The sequence below is a fragment of the Xiphophorus maculatus genome, chromosome 19 (genome assembly GCF_002775205.1).
Source record: "Xiphophorus maculatus strain JP 163 A chromosome 19, X_maculatus-5.0-male, whole genome shotgun sequence".
Taxonomy (NCBI): domain Eukaryota; kingdom Metazoa; phylum Chordata; class Actinopteri; order Cyprinodontiformes; family Poeciliidae; genus Xiphophorus; species Xiphophorus maculatus.
Genome location: NC_036461.1, coordinates 21,779,356 through 21,797,327, shown reverse-complemented (window position 1 = coordinate 21,797,327; position 17,972 = coordinate 21,779,356). Strand labels below are relative to the sequence as shown.

Sequence of the window (17,972 nt, the reverse complement as noted above, 5' to 3'; positions counted from 1 at the left end):
CCATTTTGGCTCGCCCTGATGACAAGTGCACACTTTGCCGCATCAGCTGGGGATGTTGGTGGCGCTGGGTGCGGCCAGCTCTCAGCCGCATCCACAACTTCCTCTCCACGTGCTCCCCACGCGCTCGTATTTTCATCCTGCCTCTCAGACTGCATGCTAGGCTGAGCGGCAGCTGCGCGCGGGCTGCTTCCCGTTGCATGGTTACAGGCAATCCTGCTCTGCTGTTGGCTCGCACGCCGCAAAGCCGCTCGTTCATTGGACAGCCGAGAAGGGAAAACCGTGTTTCCATTGGCCGCGGAGAAGAGCGCGCAGGCTTTCGGGATTGGCCCGGCTCGGAAGCTCGCGCTCCTTGGAGACTGGCTCTGTAAACATCCTGGTTTGTTTCTGTCAATGGAGAGAGTGTTTACCAGCCGCCGAGTTTTGCCGGTGTGTGCAGACTGAGGCTGAGCGTCTCTGAGGAGCTGAGTCTGGTGAGAGCGAGGCTAATTGGCTCTCCGCTCTGCCGTGCGCTTTGTGATTTTTTTTTCCCTTTCTTTTTTTGAGGAGCGCCCTGCACCATTTGTGACATTTTGACAGCATTACAGACGAGCACGCACACAGCCCACAGTCTGTTGGCAGCCTCCCTTTTTTCAGTCTTTATTTTCCATTCAGATGTCATCTTCAGTGTCTTTGTATCTGTCACGGTCGGCATCAGCAACCCCACAGGCTGCATGTTATCCCTTCGGAGCCGAGCAGAGCTGCGGCGTCTCGGGGCCCCAACGTGGTAAATAAAATCGCCTGCAGCGCTAAATGATGCAGCGGGGCTCTTTGTTTTCTTTTAGTACTATTTTGACTCCACTTCTTCCCTCTGCTCAGATACACAAGTTATAGAGCACGCACACTCACCCTGGCACACGCACACCCACACACACACACACACCCACACACACACACACACACACACACACAACCCTTCATCCTTTATTTGACGTACAAAGAGGCCACAAAACCCTTTGATCGCGCCCTGAGAATGAAATCTTTTTATCTCTGGAGATGAACTCGGTGATCTCAGTGACTTTTAGATCACTTTTAACATTCATAGTGCAACTTGCCAGGGCGGACGGGGACGGGCGGGGGGCTGGCCGAGCGCAGGCCGCGGAAAGCTTCCATCCTCTCAGCGAGCCGACTGCTTAGCAACAACCAATCAGCCTAATATTTTTGGCAGGGTCTCGCAGCCAATTGAGAGGGCGAGAGCAGACTTTAGAGCTGTGTTTTTATTGGTGGCTGCGAGGAAAAACAATGTTTTTCTTAGCGCTCTACACTCCAGTGCTGGCGGTGAGGCTGATGATGCTTACAGCAGACTCTGAGAGATAAGCTCAGCTTTAGAAGGCGTTACTAAACACATAATGCATTTTTGTTTAGTGATACAATTTGCATCTGTGTACCCACTTGTAGCTCCACTTGAGCTGTAATGGGCTGCTGTGTGAGTAAAAGCAGTCTTTCCCTATTAGAAATAATCTACATTACATTTGTGTGAGGGAATAGGTCATTTTGTTAGACTGTTATAATCAGAGATGCTCCAATCTATCCACTGGAGGTTGGAAGTGGCCAATTTTTCTCAATCAGCTGGGATTTATTTTTGGTCTTTCTAACTCTCAAAAATTAGTTTCCCCATGGGTGACCAGCTCTGTTTTGCTAATTGTTAGCTTTTTCAATACTAACACCAGCCTATCCGGTCTAATGGACAGCAGGGGAAGTAGACAATCCAATGGGCGACCAGCCTTGGTATGCTACTCGTTAGCCTCTCTGAAGCTAACAAGTGAGTAGTCTCCTCCGCAGTAGTTCCAATTTTGGCCCTAATTCTGCCCCATAGTTTCACTCAGGAAGGTTATCAGTGCCACACTTCCTCCAGCCTCAATTTCCTGTGTAAATAATAATTGGTTTCTGTGTAAATAATCACACCTGTTTGCAAATGTGTTAAAGTTCATAAAATAGTGTTCTCATGAACATAAATGTTTTTGAGATTGGAATGGTAAAAGTTTACTTTGCTCTTGGTGCTTTTTGGACTAGCGTTAGCATCAAAGACCAGCTAGTCCAGATGTAAGCTTAATGAAGACTCAAAGAGTGTCATCTACTGTAAACACTTCACAGAACTTCATGTCATGGAAACGTAACCTTTCCCTTTAGCAGCTTAGTATCCACGGGGAACAGGTGTGACCACAACATTGGTAAGCTACCTCAACAGTAGGTGAAGCCTCAGCAGCACTCGCTGTGGCCTCCCTGCTTAAATAAAGCTAAGAGCCCATCGACGGCATCTCTTTCTTCAACAGACAAAATCAATAAGCAGGAAGGGGCCACGGGGCAACACTCTGGACATGACTGACAAGCAATGCGGCAGAAACCCCAACTGTTAGGTGAGGGGTGGGGCTGGACGTCTCAATTCATCCATGTCTTCCTGCTACTAGGGGGGAAAAGAGAAGGAAGAGCCGTTAGCAGATATTGCTGTGTGAGCACATAAACAGCAATGAAAGCCATTAGTAGAATTTGCACTTGGTACTAAGAGCCTTCATCTGTATAACTATTAGGTAGAGCAGGGGAATTAATTGGATGAGGGGGGAAAAAAGGGAAAAAATCCATCACCTCATTACTTCTTAAAATCTTTCCTCAAGGGTGAGGGGATCTCGTGCTGTTGGAAATTCTCAGCCCATATATCATGCAAAGTAAATACTTCCACCCCCTGTGTCCTATTTCCCCCAATACTCAGTTGTGGCTGCTTGCTGTCAGCCAGCACTGCCTCTGAATGAAAAATGAATTCATTGAGTGTTAGGAGGGCTTTTGTGCTCTCTACCAACCGACCAACAACAGGAACTATTTTAGGTTCTGGAGGCTGTGGTTATATATTTAACGCCACTGAGGTTTCACTTTCTATTCTTCACGCAGTTGGCTTCAGTGCCAGCTCATGGCTGGTAACTCACCTGGATCCTGTTCTTAGCGATTGGACCTCCAAAGCTCTGCATTCCACTTCCTGTGTTTAATCATTTCTTATTGGGTTAGGTTAATTTTAGGTTCGGCTTATCTTTTTAATACTTGATTAAGCTTTGTTGCATGGTCATGTCAATAGCATGATGTTAGCCTTAAAATAATTCTGTCTTTATGTTTTATATTTAATATTTATACTTAAAATCACGTTGGATTACAGGAAATTCTGTCAAAAGAACACATGCCAATGGATCCAAATGTATGTCAACTATTTTTCTTGATAAATTTTTCTTAAGTAGTGTCTGGTTACTGCCAGACTAGGCATGCTAGTTGTTAGCCTCTCCAAAGCTAACGCATACTGTCTGAGTGTGAGGCAGCCATAATGAAACTCATCACCTCCAAATCCATGACCATAGTTTTGAGCTGGAAAATGGTGCCTTCTCCAAGTCAGGGACAAGGTACTGGTCCAAGTGGAGGAGTTTAAGGATGTTTTCACACCTAACAGTCCGGTAGACTCGGGTCCTAATAGTCCGGTAGACTGGGGTCCTAATAGTCCGGTAGACTCGGGTCCTAATAGTCCGGTAGACTCGGGTCCTAATAGTCCGGTAGACTCGGGTCCTAATAGTCCGGTAGACTCGGGTCCTAATAGTCCGGTAGACTCGGGTCGACTGGGGACTAAAGTTGTAACATTCGTTGCATTTTCAGCTGCTGCAGTTCGTTTTCACACTGCCCTGAGTCAAGCAAACCAAATTATTTGAAAAACTGGTTTGCCTCCTCACCTGTGGTAGTGCTGCACCAAGAACCACTGAAGGAAATGACACAAAAACCTCTGAAGAAGACACTGAATGCAACTTCCTTCTTTGTGAAATGTAAACAAAAATCGAGCGGCGTCACATTTTAGTGGTTTAAGGTTGTAGGCCAAAGACCTTCTCCCTCTAGCACTAGACCTACACGTTTGTTTTGGTTGTATTTTGAGTTGCACCACTTCCTGCTTTTGAATACATTTGTATTCAGACCACACCAGAATTAATTTCAAGGTTTTTACACGGAATAATAGTTCAATTGTGCATTCACACCTCCCATAGCGAACCAGAATTTCTAGTTGAGTGAACTGGAGTTCAATTAAAACGGACTAAACAGGGCTGGTCTGACTGCACCCTAAGTATAAATAAATATCAACAAATCAATCAATAAGTATCTATAAAATATTTTAACATTTTAATGTGTCTTGGGGTCTTGTTTGTGAATGAGGGAAACATGGAATTTGTATTAATCCATCCATCCTCCGACAAAGATGTCTGTTCATCTGTCTGTTCCTCTGAACATCTGTCTGTTTGTCTTTCTTTTGTTCCCTCTTACACTCTGGGGTTCCATACTTAAAACTGGACATTATACATTGAAAAATAATTGATAAATAGAAATGAGAAGTTTGAGAAGTCTGAAAAAGTTAGAAATTCCAACTGGAAATACATGAAGAAACCATGTAAAACACTTTATTACAGAGCGGGGAAACAATATGCAAACAGTAAGAGAACCCTAACAAGAACTAAATAACAGGGATGTTTTTGTTCTACTTTGCTTCGTCAAGTTCAGCTCTTCTCCTCATGGAGCGAATCAGCCATGTTTCCATTCTCCGAGCACATCTGTGGTCCTGATCTCTCATGGCTGCCGTCAGGTGACTGTGTGTCATGTTTTAATAATCCTCTTTCATCAATATGCCACCCTAACCACCTGACGCAGCGGGGAGGGAGTGGGGAAGGAGGGGGGTTCTTGGCACAGGTGTTGCGGTCAGAGCTTCTGATGAAGGTCACTCTGATTTTCAAACAAAAACAGGACTCAAGAGGGAAGGAGACATCTGCAGCGCTGCTGCAGCGCTCCTCGTCATTCATTGGTTAAACCCAACCAGGGCAAACCCCGGAGGACACATCTGCTTCTGATGGTGTCGCTCCTCATATGTTTGGAATTCACTAAACTTTATTTTGACGTCTGCGTGTTGTGTCCGTAGGTCACTCGTGATCATCAGCACCCTGGACGGGCGGATCTCGGCGCTGGATCCTCACAACCAGGGCAGGAAGCAGTGGGACCTGGACGTGGGCTCAGGGTGCCTGGTGTCCTCCAGCCTCAGCAAACCTGAGGTACAGTCAACCTGTTGTCCCCTCGTTGAAACCAAAAACCGGCTTGAAGCGTGGATTCTCATCATTTATGCCAATCACAAAGGCTTCGGTAGCTGCGTTTCTGTTGACCTTATAATTTGCCAGATAAATTTGCTTAATGGAAACCATTTTGAAAAAACTCTATTTTTTTAATTTAAAAAAGTTTGGCACTATGATGAGGTGTATTGTTTTTCCAGCCATATTGAAATTGGTGTATTTTGCAAACATTCAATGGAAACACTTTTGTTGCATCACATGATCAACAACTGGATGTTGCCACTGGTGCAAACCACAAAGAAGTAGATGACAGGAAGTAGTTGGATCATCATGGCTAGCATGTTCTTTTAGTGACTTATTGCGTCAATGAGCTTATTCACATGTGATTTTAATAGTCTTTTTTATTTAATGAAAACACTGCAATTGTGAAATTGTGTTTTCTTGACATAAACGCAGCTTGTAATAGTATTTAAATAGTGAACAGCATTAAGTTGGTTTACGCTGCCCTGCCTTGTTTAAGTATTCATACATCTAAAACTTTTTCATGTTTCGTTCTGTTGCAAAAACGAGGGTTGCTTGATTTTTGAAAAAAATTGCAGCGCAAATATTCTGGGTCAATATTAAAATCAATGATTTAAGGCAGCAATTTTTTTTGTATAAAAATTTAAGAAGTAAATATTTTGAACTTTTACACAAGAAAGCTTAAAAATAATTAAATATCTTGTACAAAATTGAACAACCTGAATAAACAATAATAGACTATTTTTATTTCTTCACTTTTTTCAGTGACTTATTTTCACTGAGATAAATCGGGTGAAATGTTATTTTCGCCGATATGGGCAGCCCCAGCCGAAGAGCAAATATGATCCATTCTTTGGAGTTTAACAATTTTGTTTTAGTAATGCTACAATAAGTATTACTTCCTTTATTGTATTTTATTTTTTAAATGTCACTAAGTGTTCCAGAAAACTGTGGATCATCCTCTAAGAGAGGTGAAAGGTCACATCAGTCAGGAAACATTACAAAATAAGAGAATGTGTGCGAAGCTGGATATGCTGAAGTGACATTGTAAAAAAGAAAATAAAATCAATTTGTATTGAAAGTTTAACCAGGAATTTGATTAATTGCACAGTTCAAGGGGTGGCAGCATCATGCTGCGGGGGAAGGCCTTTCAATTAAGAACCTTTGCTTATATCTCAAGCTCTGATTGGCTGAAATATTTTCATAGATGTAGGGGGGGGAAACGTTCAAAACCGGTAGAGACAGAAAATAAGTAATTTATTTAATAAAGACACATCACACCTTTCAATTTTTTTATTTAGAAAATAAATAAAAGAATCATTTTTAAAACAAAAGATATGTTGATGATTAGGGGTTAAGTAATGTGATAAATGTTGAAAAGTGCATATGGAATCAAGCCTTTTGTGCTTCTTATCCAGTTGTAAAAAACAACTTTCTCAAAGAGGGAATATATTGTTAGACTAATACATGTGAAGTGGGAGTTAAAGGAGCCGTCTGCCCATTTTCTTTCCTATAAACAGCCCATTTTCCCTCTTTTCTTTCCTTCTCGTTGTCTGTAGACATTTAGACCAATATTTGAACTCGGTGCACTTTGAGCAGCCAGCCAGGAGGGAGCTGCTGCTATCATGTAGTCCTCATTGCACGCACCCCAGACATGCACATGAATCGCAGAGCAGCTGATTTGCCCGGAGGATGCGCCTGTTTTGTTGACTGCAGCGGGTTCTTACGTGTACGAGCGTGGCAAACCCCTCGCCTCTACATGTGTACAGAAGCTTAAACCTCCCACACTGACACGCGGAACGCCCCGGAGTGAGACAACGCGGCTGCACGCGGAGAGATGCGCTTTGATGTGGACCCGCTCCGTCTCCGCGCTGTAGCTCCAGGGGAAAAGGCCTCTAATATTAACCAGGGTCGGGTCTGAGCGCTGCTGGGTGGGAGGGTTTGGGTCTCATTAGTGCGGCAGCACCATCCAGCCCCGGCTTATCGATCAAGTTCTCCATGTTTAACTTCTGCTGGTTTTTTTTGTTTTTTAAAGCCCTGACTGATTCTGATGATGTTTAGACTGAGAAGTCAGATTGGAAAAATGTGGCACAGAAAAAAAAAAATCAAAGTATAGAACAATATTTGTTTGTTTTTTTCACACTTTTTTCCCGTTGTCTTAGTTTGCTCCTTTTTTCTTTATATTTTTTCTTTCTTTCTTAAAGCCTTTTTGTTGTTTCCTACTATCCTCACTTTCTGTCTCATCTTTGTTTCATTTCTTTCATTCTTTATTTTTCTTTATTTCTAGTTCTTTATTTCTTCCTTTCTCTGTTTTTATTTCTTCCTTCCTCTTCGTTTCTTTGTCTTGTTTTCTCTGATTTTCTTTCCTTTTCTCTTTTTCTCTGTTTTTCTTCCTGTCTTTCTTTCTTGGCTTCTCTTTTTCTTTCTTTGTTTCTGTTTTACTTTGTTAGTTTCTCTTTTTCTTTCTTTCTCCATTTCTCCCTCTTTGCTTTTCATCACAAAGTTTATTTGCTGAACATTGCAATGAAAGTATTGATTATGAATATGCCTCTTTCTGAACTGAATTTGACCTAATATCTCTTACTTTTCACCTTTTATCCAATCTGAACTGAAAGATGAAGACAACTTTGAACTTTCTGCTTAAAGCTCGCCCCTAAAATTTCAAAAGGTTCCTAAAAAAAGTATGAATAAGACTTCAAATCCCATTATTTTAAATGAAGGAGTGTTTTGCTAACATTGTGCTTTATACAAAACACATATTGAAAAAATACACCGGTAGTATTGTTTTAGGATTTTCATGACTGTAAACAATATTCAAGCATTTGAAGAAGTTATAGTCTATTTTCTTTGGGAAATGGACTGGTTAGTTATTAGTTAGCCACCATGCATCAGTTATTACCTCCTGATGTATAGGACTACTTATTAATATACTGTAGTCATTTACATCAATAAGATAATTTTCCCCTTAGTGAACAGGGCACCAAAACCGGCTCCAGCCCAGGGGCCTACATCCCTGTAAATCCGGCCCTGGCTGAACAGAGATGCCCTTCTAGTTCTGAACCCGTTGACTTGTTGTGACGTCACTTGTTATGATCTGAGCTGTGTGTGTGTGTGTGTGTGTTAATTGTGCTTTATGTAGTCTAAAACCTGTCTTGCCCTCTATGGCCTCTGTAACCTGGGATGCCCTTCTGCTCCGTGTGCTTGGCTCCCTTTAATGTGTGTGTGTGTGCGTGTGTGTGGGGTGGTGTTGGTGGTGTGAGGTGTGTTAGGGGAGGGAAGGTAGCTTTGCCTCTGGTTCTTTCCTCCACCTCCCCCTCCACTCTCTTCCTGTTAGGAGCTTAGCAACAGTTTGATTGGTGCTCGTCGGATCCCCGAGACACCAGTCTGCTCAGTGATGGGAGGCCGGAGGGGGGTCCTCCGCCGCGCTATTGGCTAGCCTCGACACGCCGGGGCAGAAGCAGCCAGTCGCCTACTGGCGGCTGGCTGTGTCACTTGTGTCACTTCGTCTTTTTCTTTTTTTTTTTTTCATTATTTCTTGCAGTAAAACGTGGGACAGCAGAAGCACAAACCGCATTGTCTGCAGAAAAAAAAACAAAAAAAACAACAAGCCATCACTTGAGCAAAACAGGAGGAGCTCCGGGGGCGTTGGAGGGGGGCTGAAGCGCGCGCGCGCGCGCATGCGTTCGAACGGGAGTGACTCATCCTGTATGGGCGGGGCTTAGAGGACGGACTCGGTGTGTGTTTTGTTGAGGGGAGGTGAGGTAATGCCTTTCAACCAGAGATGATGTCATCAAATAATAGACAGCACGCGCTCGCTTTCTGTGCATCTGCTGGCCTGCAGTGAGACGGAATGAACCTGATGGATCGCTACACGCTGACGAACGCCTGGTTAGCTCTCTGCTCTTAATGGGGAAAGCAATAGTCCTCCCAACTCAGTGAGGAGATGCAAACTGCTGCTTCAGCAGCATTTTTATTTATTTATTTATTTTTGTTAGAAAGCCGGCCGCTTGGTCCCTGAAATACAGTCGGAGCTGCGAGTTGAGGTGAAACTGTTTGACAGGATCTCTGGAGCGTCAGCAGCAACACTAACAGTAGTTATGCCCCCTTCACCTGCCCCCCCTCTCTCTAAAGGCGCCCCGCTCTCTTGTTCCCCCCCCCAGGGGTGGAACATGACTACACATTATGTGTTACATTAAATAAATATCCATCTCATTTCGAGGAATACAAATTGTACGTGTGAATAAAATGGTTTTTCTCACAATGCAAGAAACGTCAGTCAGACTTTGTGGCGTGATAAAAATCACGCTCTGATTTTTATCTCTTTTCTTTTTTTCCCTCAAGATTTCTCTTGAGGAAAACGGTCCTAAATTAGACTCTGCGTTCTGACGAGGCTTGTTTGTCAGAAAATAAATAAGTAACTTTTATTGGTCTGATGTAATATTCTAATTTTAAATGTTTGTGTTTTTCAACAAGCTGTGAGCAGAAAATCATAAGTACTGGAAATGAAGGCTTTTGATGCAATTGATGTTTCAATTGATCAACTTGATCAACTGAAACATCAACTTGATCTATATAATAAGTGTTACTTAGAAAACTGAGTTACTGGAATAAATTGAGTTTTCAGTATTATTCAAACTTATTCAGTATTAGTGTACAATTCAAAGCTTTTAGCATATATTTTCCTACTTTCTGTGGAAAGCAGATTTATTATCGATTTCATAATAACTAATAGCATAGCAAAATGTTTATTGTAAAATAAAATCATACAGCATCAGCCAAAACGTTCTCATAGCCCCACTACCACAAATACTGCTCTTGAAATAAATAATAGGCTTCTTTAGGACACCACTCACATAAAGAAGTGTTGTTTGTATCACTAGATTGCACACAGTAACTGCATTTAATCATAATTTCAAATTTATCTATATTTACTGATCCTCCAAAAACTAACAATCCCAACAATACCGACGGTTTTAAACATCATTAATAGTAATTTATTGTGACGACGATACATCAGAATTGTTATAAGAAATTTATCACGATAAATGATAAACAATGCGATAAATCTCCACCCCTATTTTGAACTTAACTCGTCAGTCGGTGCGTCTAGTGATTGCGCAAGCGCATCGTTTGACTCGGAACGTTGTGAAGCTCTGACTGGTGCAGTCACACACACGGGCCAGGTCTCAGATTAATAACACACACTATACATTCAGAGCTCTTTAAAGATTAATGGGACCATTCAAATCCACAGAGAGAAGGAGGGAATGTTGATGCTGGGAAGTCTGGGTGGGAGGCTTAATCTTTTAAATTATTCTTTTTATCTGTTTTTAATATTTTATTCTTCTTCAAATGAAAACCCCAACTGTAGTCACGGCTGAGTATCGTTTTTAGAGCCTGACAGAAATATTATGTGTACACACATGAAGACGAGCAGACTGTGGTGTGGCTGATCACAGATGAATTATTAACTTAACCAGAAAGGATTCCTTTTTATTAGATTGAAACGACAGACAGAGCCGCTGAGGGCTGTTATATAATATAATTTTATTTCTTTTTTTAAACCCATTTAAAATATTCCTTTTTTTATTTTTTTATGCAGCGACACTTCCACATATTTAAAAAAAAAATTAAAAATAGACATTACAAGACATAAAGAGCTAACTTCCAATGCATTCCATCAGATGACTCTCTCGGCTTTGCGACTTGCTGATCCAGATTTTACGCGGGACGATCCGGTCGAACAGCCAGCGCAGAACTCCGCTGAGCAGAGCGTTCCCCTTCAGGAGATTACGCGGCTGAGAGCAGGCTAACCGGTGTCAGAACGCCGGGCCAGATCAGACGGGTGGATTAAGGCATCAGGAGCAGCATGACTCACCCACTGCTCTGAGAATTTCTCTTTTTTCCTGCCCGGTAGCCATACACGCACAGAGGGAATCAGCTCAGACTGCTAACCTAAACCACCCAGCGTGTGTGCAAGGATGACATCACTCCGTGTTCAAAAGTGACACTTTTTCAATCTTAAAAGCAACAGTCTGACTCCAGGAGCAGCTCTGGGGTTGTTGAGTTGCCGTCCTTCTGTCTGAACTGATCTGGAGAGTTTTAATCAGGATTAGGGTCAGGGGTTTTTCAATGATGTCATCCTCAACCCCCTCTCTCCCCATTACAATGAACACCTCATGCAAACACATTCTATCAGCTTGCACTGTTCTGTACAGATCCAGCCTAATTACCTAATCCCGTAGTTGTGTAATGGCTCCAGATCTGTGGGTTGAGTCCAAGTGTGTGTGGGCCGGTGAGACGGCCGTGTGGGCGGTTGTGTGTCGGGTGCTGTTGTCTGTGTGGACGAGCGTTTCAGTGGATGACGTAAGGAATAGTTTTTTCACTACAAAATTAAAATGGACCAGGGCATACGTGTTAAAAATCTGTGAACGTTAAAGGATAAAATTAATACACAATTAAGTTTGTTTGCAGATGATGTTGTGAAATATTTATAGGGTGACATTATCACAGCTTTTTGAATGTTGAATAAACATTCTTTTTTTTACTATTTGTATTTGAAGAAAATGTAACATGGAAAAAAATATCAATTGCTATTTAAAAATGTAACCAATAATTTGCGCTTGTGCAATATATAAAAAAAAATTGCAATTTTTTCACAGTACAGCTATTATTACAGTGGATTATGCATTACTATTGGAAGGAAATGTTTTGTATCCCTAACGATTCATGTAAATACCTAAGAGCTGGGGATAGACAATAAATCAATAACAATATATATCGCAATAGACACACAATCAGTATCAAGAAATGATAAATATTCCAGAATTTCATGGAACTCTGATCCAGAACCACACAGCACTCTGGGGAATGTAGGCATCAACTAACTCACTCATTCCTTGCTTTCCTAGCAACAACCTGTTGAGTAACTGGAGCAGCCACACTTTCAGGTTGCCTCATAACTGCTTAAAAAAAAAAAAAAAAAAAAAAAAAAAAAAAAAAAAAATATATATATATATATATATATATATATATATATATATATATATATATATATATATATATATATATACATCTATAAGTATCTATATCAGCTGAGATATTGTGATACATTGTCCAGCCCTACTAAGAATTAAGGGTTGGTTGGTATGAGTTATCATGATACAAAAACCACAAGTAAATTTACCATGGTTACATCATAGCACTGTATTTCTGCATAAATATACCACCAATCTAGCTGCTTTTAACTTGTCATTACCACTTCTGGTTTGCTAAGGCTTGTTTTTAAAACAAGGTTAGTGTAACAAGACTGGTGACAGTTCCTACAGCATGACTGTATTTGTTGTTGAGGTCAGAAATGTATTTGAACAGTTGAATTTGTCTTTATGTAATCAAGGTGTAGTTAATGCCTAGTTCACATGGCAAGTTTTTCATGCTGATTTTCCTCTTCCGACAATCACAATTTATGATACAATTTTTTCTTTCATCAGCTTGTCAGTAAAAGAGCAGAAAACAATAAAAAAGACTCATCTGTATTCCATTTGTATTTTGGCCACACAGGTGTTTGGCAATAAGATGGTCATACCTTCGCTTGACGGTGCCTTGTTCCAGTGGAACCGGGACAGGGAGAGTATGGAGGCTGTGCCTTTCAGTGTTGAGTCGCTGCTCGAGTCATCCTACCGCATCGGAGAGGACACCGTTCTGGTCGGGGGCAAGTCCCTCACTACTTATGGTCTGGGGGCCTACAGTGGCAAGGTGATCCTATCGCGGTAATAGTTTTAAAAGTTTGCCACATGGTCACCTTTTCCGACTGTAACCATTTTTGTTTTTTTGTTTTTTTTGTCTTTGCTTCAGCTCCGGTACATTTGCTCTGCGGGAGGCTGCAGTCGGTGGGGGGACGAAGAGATGGAGACGGAGGACATTCTCCTGCTGCAGAGGACTCAGAAGACAGTACGAGCCATCAGGCCTCGATCAGGAATGGAGAAGTAAGTTCTGAACTGGTCGCCACTGGATCCACCTGCTGTGCCGCGTGTCAGTAAAGGGTGTCTTAGACTTGTGCCCTAATGACTTGATCCATCCTCTGTGGATATGTGTTATCTACCTGAGTTCAAGTTCATTATTTAAAGCTTGAACACTCCAGAGTTCTCGGCAATAAATTCCTACCAAACATTCCTAATTCTCAAAGACGAGTACTTTGAGAATTGCAGTCACTCTGGAATCCTGTGAAGAGTATGAAGTTGCCAAACATTCTTAAGTACATAATCCAAAATAAAAGGGTGCTTCTCTTTCATTCTTTGTTTTCTTTTTGCCCCTTTTTGTTTCTTTCTGTGACCTCAGGTGGAACTTCAGTGTTGGGAGCTTTGAGCTCAAACTGGTCCCTGAGAAACAGTCCGGAATGAACTTTCTGGAGGGAGACTTGGCGAACGATGACTCCTGGAAGGAAAGCCAGCGAGTCATCATCGATGAACCAAAGGAGAGGGAGCACATGGACAACAAGCAGAACCAAAACCAACATTTGAACCTCGTCATCAAAGTGTCTGTTCCCGATTGGAAGGTCATGGCCTTCAGCACCGAGTCCAGCGAACAGCTGGTCTGGGAACATCAGGTGAGACGTCTCTGTCAGCATTAGCTCCTTAAAGAGAAGAGTGTCTACTGTATTGTAGCTCATTCTGTGTCACTGTTTCCTGCGTAGTTCTGTACACCCATCGCCTCCGCCTGGCTGGTGGGTGGGGGTAAAGTCACACCGATCAGCCTGTTTGACGACACCACCTACAACAGCCGATCAGAATCTAAAGAGGACGATGAGGAGGAGTCCAATAAAGCCCGGAGTGCTGCAGAGTCCAGTGTCTACCTCGGTGAGTTTGTCTGACATGTGCATTCACTCAGCTTGTTTGTTTTTTGTCGGTTTTTTTGTTTTGTTTTGGGCATCTTGAAAAATTCCTGTCATTGAGTCTGTGGATGTGCTTTCAGGGATGTTTCAGGGGCAGCTCTACCTTCAGTCATCAGTGAGGATCTCTGGAAAGTTTCCCTCTAAAGCTATCGAATCGGAGAAAGATGTAATTTCTCTCCCCACCGTCAAATGGAAGCCGCTTATACGTAAGTCTTTCTGCGTTAAAACCTAAACACCAAAGGAGCCTGACTTTGACGGTAAAAAGGACAAAGTGACCGAAGACGGTTTTTATTTATTATTTCAAACCAAGTAGTCGCTGTTCAAAGAATCTTTTGAAGACACAGATGTTCTCTATCTGTTCATTCCCTGAGGCCCTAAGCTTTTACTCTTTGGACAATGTGTTGTGTTTTTTGTTGGGGTTTTTTCAAAATTGATTTCCAAGGAGTTTCTTCATCTCGTCCTTGTAGAGTCCCCGTCTCGGACTCCGGCGCTGGTGGGCTCTGATGAATTTGACAAGTGTCTGAGTAACGACAAGTATTCCCACGACGAATACAGCAACGGCGCCTTGTCCGTTCTTCAGTATCCTTACGGTAAAGGCCGCGTCACTCCCTAAACATGGTGTAGCCCTGCATGTTGCTTCAGCAGGAATTTTCAAACCCTTCCCACATTTTCTTGCTTAGTTTTGCTACAATCACCTGTGTTTTAGCAGAATGCCAACACAAGCAATGTGAAAGTGTGGTAGCTGCAACATAAAGGGGTTCAACAAAGCAGACGGATAAATGTTTTCAGACTTCTGTTATTGTCCCTCAGTTTTACAATTATGCACCAACTAATTTGCGAGAGGCTGCATGTGCCAGGTGCAGATGAATCGAATTGATACCCGTCTGACTTCCGTCTCCATCTTGTCACTGCAGACAACGGTTACTACTTCCCCTACAGCAAGAATTACCGGGAGAAACGTGAAAGTGCCATCAGTCTGATAAAGAGAAATGAGGCGGGCTCGGACAACCGCAGGAGGAAGGACCCTGTGCTGCTGCTGCCCTGGTGGAAGGAAATCCTCGGCACCATCGTCTTCTGCATCGCTGCCACCACCTACGTCGTCCGCAGGTTCTTCCACCCGCCTGCCCCTGTGGCCTACGTCAGGGTAAGAGTTCACGCCCTGACTGCTGTTAGAACTGCAGTATGTAACTTTTAATTAAAAAAAAAAAAAGTTTTTTACATTATTGTTAAAATGGTCACTATGTTGAGAGAGCGAGAGAGAGATAATCTGTGAAACGATCAATCTCCTCCATCTCCTCCCTGAGTTACTATTGCCATCTGAGGAAACGCACCGCTCCCGACCAAATACAACCAATCAGAGACAGGAGGAAGGTCTTAGCGCTGTCAATCAATCAATCATGTGTACTCACTGATAAATGTGCTAATGGTGGAAAAGCAACTTACCGCTATGGGAAAACCATTTATCTGCTGTCATTGGTTACCATGCTAACTAGCTTTAGCATTCGCAGCAGGCTGTGGTATCTGCAACTTAGCAGAGAGCAGAGCAGGGGTGTTTGACAGCGCTAAGGCCTGCCTCCTGATTGGTTGTTCTTAGATGGTGCTTGGAGAAAGGAGAGGAGATTGTGTTTTTTCCACAGATTATCTGTCTCATAACACACTGTCACAACATAATGACGATTTCAACAAATATGTAAAAAATATTTTTTGTAAACTTTACATACTGCACCTTTAAGTAGCTGAAAGTGGGTGTTTTTGCCCCTAGGTGTGTGTGGGGGTGTATGTGTGTGTGTTTGACATGTTTTTGCCGTCATCTGTGTGTCCGTCGCAGCAACGGAAAGAGTCCGAGACGCAGTGCCAGACCGACAGCAAGTTTGACCTTGAAGTCGTCGAATCCAAAGAGCCGGTTGCCGTGGAGAACCGCTTCAGCGAATATGTGTCCAGGTACTCCACTAACTGCCCCACAGAGGAGCGCCGGACCCATTTGTCTTTTCTGTCTGAACTTCTCCCGGCTCCCGCTGCTGTTCCACGACTTATTATCCTCGCATTTCCAGAGCCTCGCTCGTTTAAGGTGTAGCTACAGATTGAGCGCTGTTACCATGGTGACCACTGGTCTTCCAGCCTGCCTTGATAGGACAGAGACGGGGAGATAGGAGTCGTGGTAATGTGCGATTGGGTGTCTCGTCTGTTTGCCGTCAAATCAGAGTGACCTTTGCACCTCTCCTCGCAGCGGCGGCTCCGCCTAGCTTCCATCTGCCGCGGGGTCACATTTCATCACCGTCTGAACATTTTCTGAAGTTTCTCACTTCTTCTTGCTGATCTGATGTTTGTGGAGATAAATCCACCCTAAAACCTGCATCTGTTCCTTAAAGCTGCTGCTCTGGTTGATAGATTAATTTAGCTCCAGAACCTTTCTGAGCTAAAAGTGACAGCTGCTGCTCCCACACTTTAGCCTCCGAGTTCCGTGTTGAGCCGGAGCAGAGATGCTTTTCCAGGGTGCAGCCAGGTCTGAATATGCCTTCCCAAGCGCTGCGCCTCGTTTATCAAAAACTCCTTTAGATTTGGCTGCAGTAGTCATTGTGGTAATGATTCATGAGGCTTGTTCATGCACGCTAATTCTACAGTGCAATAGCAGGATCCAGTGTTTATTCATAGGTTCAGTCCCCTGAATTTGAGACATGGATGAAAGAAAGATTGTTTAAAAAAAGGACACTTTTATCTAACTTTTTTTTTTTTTTAAGCCCCACAAAAGAAAATTAATGACAAATTAAAGTACTGTCCATCTGTCCAGTGCAGATCTGAACGGGCCAAAATGATGTCCCAACTTCAAGTATTTATTTTTATTTTAATGATTTCAAATCCTGTCTAAAAAGTGAGCAAGTAATTTTCACAAATGAATTATTTTCTGCTTGAGTTCCTAATGTTATTCAGGCTCCTGCAGTGACATAACTGAGGATTATGGCACTGTAGCACATCCTTAAAAAGTCTTAAATTAATTTTGAAGAACTCTTCACCGTCCTAAGTATGCTAATCACGGGTCTTAAATTTTGTTGTCACAGGATTATTCAATGTTGTATGTAGTTCTTTTTTTTTCTTGCGGGACTTTTCTGTCAGGCAAAAGTTTGAGTCACACGCAGACATCTTAAATACATTGTGCGCTTTGAGGCGGTTGGTAACTGGCTGCTAACACACCCTTGCTAGCTTGCTAGTTTTCTTTTCTCTAGCATGGGGAAGTGTAAATGTATCGCCAGTTGGCCGGACAACATTTTTTTATTACCACTGCCTTACTTCTGTTGCCAGCCCAATCCTGAAATCATTTCCTATATTTATACAGTACAGACCAAAAGTTTGGACACACCTTTCTAATTCAATGGGTTTTCTTTATTTTCATGACTATTTATAAGGCAAGAAATCCCACTTATTAACCTGACAGGGCAGGTTGACCTATGAAGTGAAAACCATTTCAGGTGACGACCTCTTGAAGTTCATCAAGAAAATGCAGAGTGTGTGCAAAACAGTAATCACAGCAAAAGGTTGCTACTTTGAAGAAACTAGAATATAAGGGCTATTTTCAGTTGTTTTACACTTTTTTGTTTAGTGCATATTTCCACATGTGTTATTCATAGTTTTGAAGCCTTCAGTGTGAATCTACAATGTCAATAGTCATGAAAATAAAGGAAACTCATTGAATTAAAAGGTGTGTCCAAACTTTTGGTCTGTACTGTATATATTTTTTCAGTCAGAAATTTCATTCAGCCTTCCATTATAAAGGCCTTAAAAAGTCTTAAATTTGTCTCTGAAGCCTGTAGAGACCCTGTAACTTTATGCAGCCTCTCTAATTTTGAATGGATGATGAAAACCTCAGTAATCAAATTCTAGCAAGTGAATGTTTTCTGTATTTTATCTTGAATTCTCCAAAGTTCTTTTGAACATTGTGAAGTCTGCGTGATTCTTCC

The 17,972-nt window shown here is 42.3% G+C and overlaps 1 protein-coding gene across 1 annotated transcript in view; it reads left to right on the top strand.

Moving 5' to 3' along the window:
- The window catches only part of eif2ak3 (eukaryotic translation initiation factor 2 alpha kinase 3), a 40,138-nt gene that overhangs the window by 10,685 nt on the left and 11,481 nt on the right, over positions 1-17,972 (top strand). Inside the window, exons 2-10 of the mRNA XM_014472995.2 lie at positions 4,964-5,093; positions 12,690-12,884; positions 12,984-13,114; positions 13,467-13,734; positions 13,822-13,984; positions 14,100-14,225; positions 14,487-14,609; positions 14,934-15,163; positions 15,848-15,960. Of these exons, the coding sequence (XP_014328481.2) occupies positions 4,964-5,093; positions 12,690-12,884; positions 12,984-13,114; positions 13,467-13,734; positions 13,822-13,984; positions 14,100-14,225; positions 14,487-14,609; positions 14,934-15,163; positions 15,848-15,960 (1,479 nt within the window). The remainder of the gene's footprint in view (positions 1-4,963; positions 5,094-12,689; positions 12,885-12,983; positions 13,115-13,466; positions 13,735-13,821; positions 13,985-14,099; positions 14,226-14,486; positions 14,610-14,933; positions 15,164-15,847; positions 15,961-17,972) is intronic.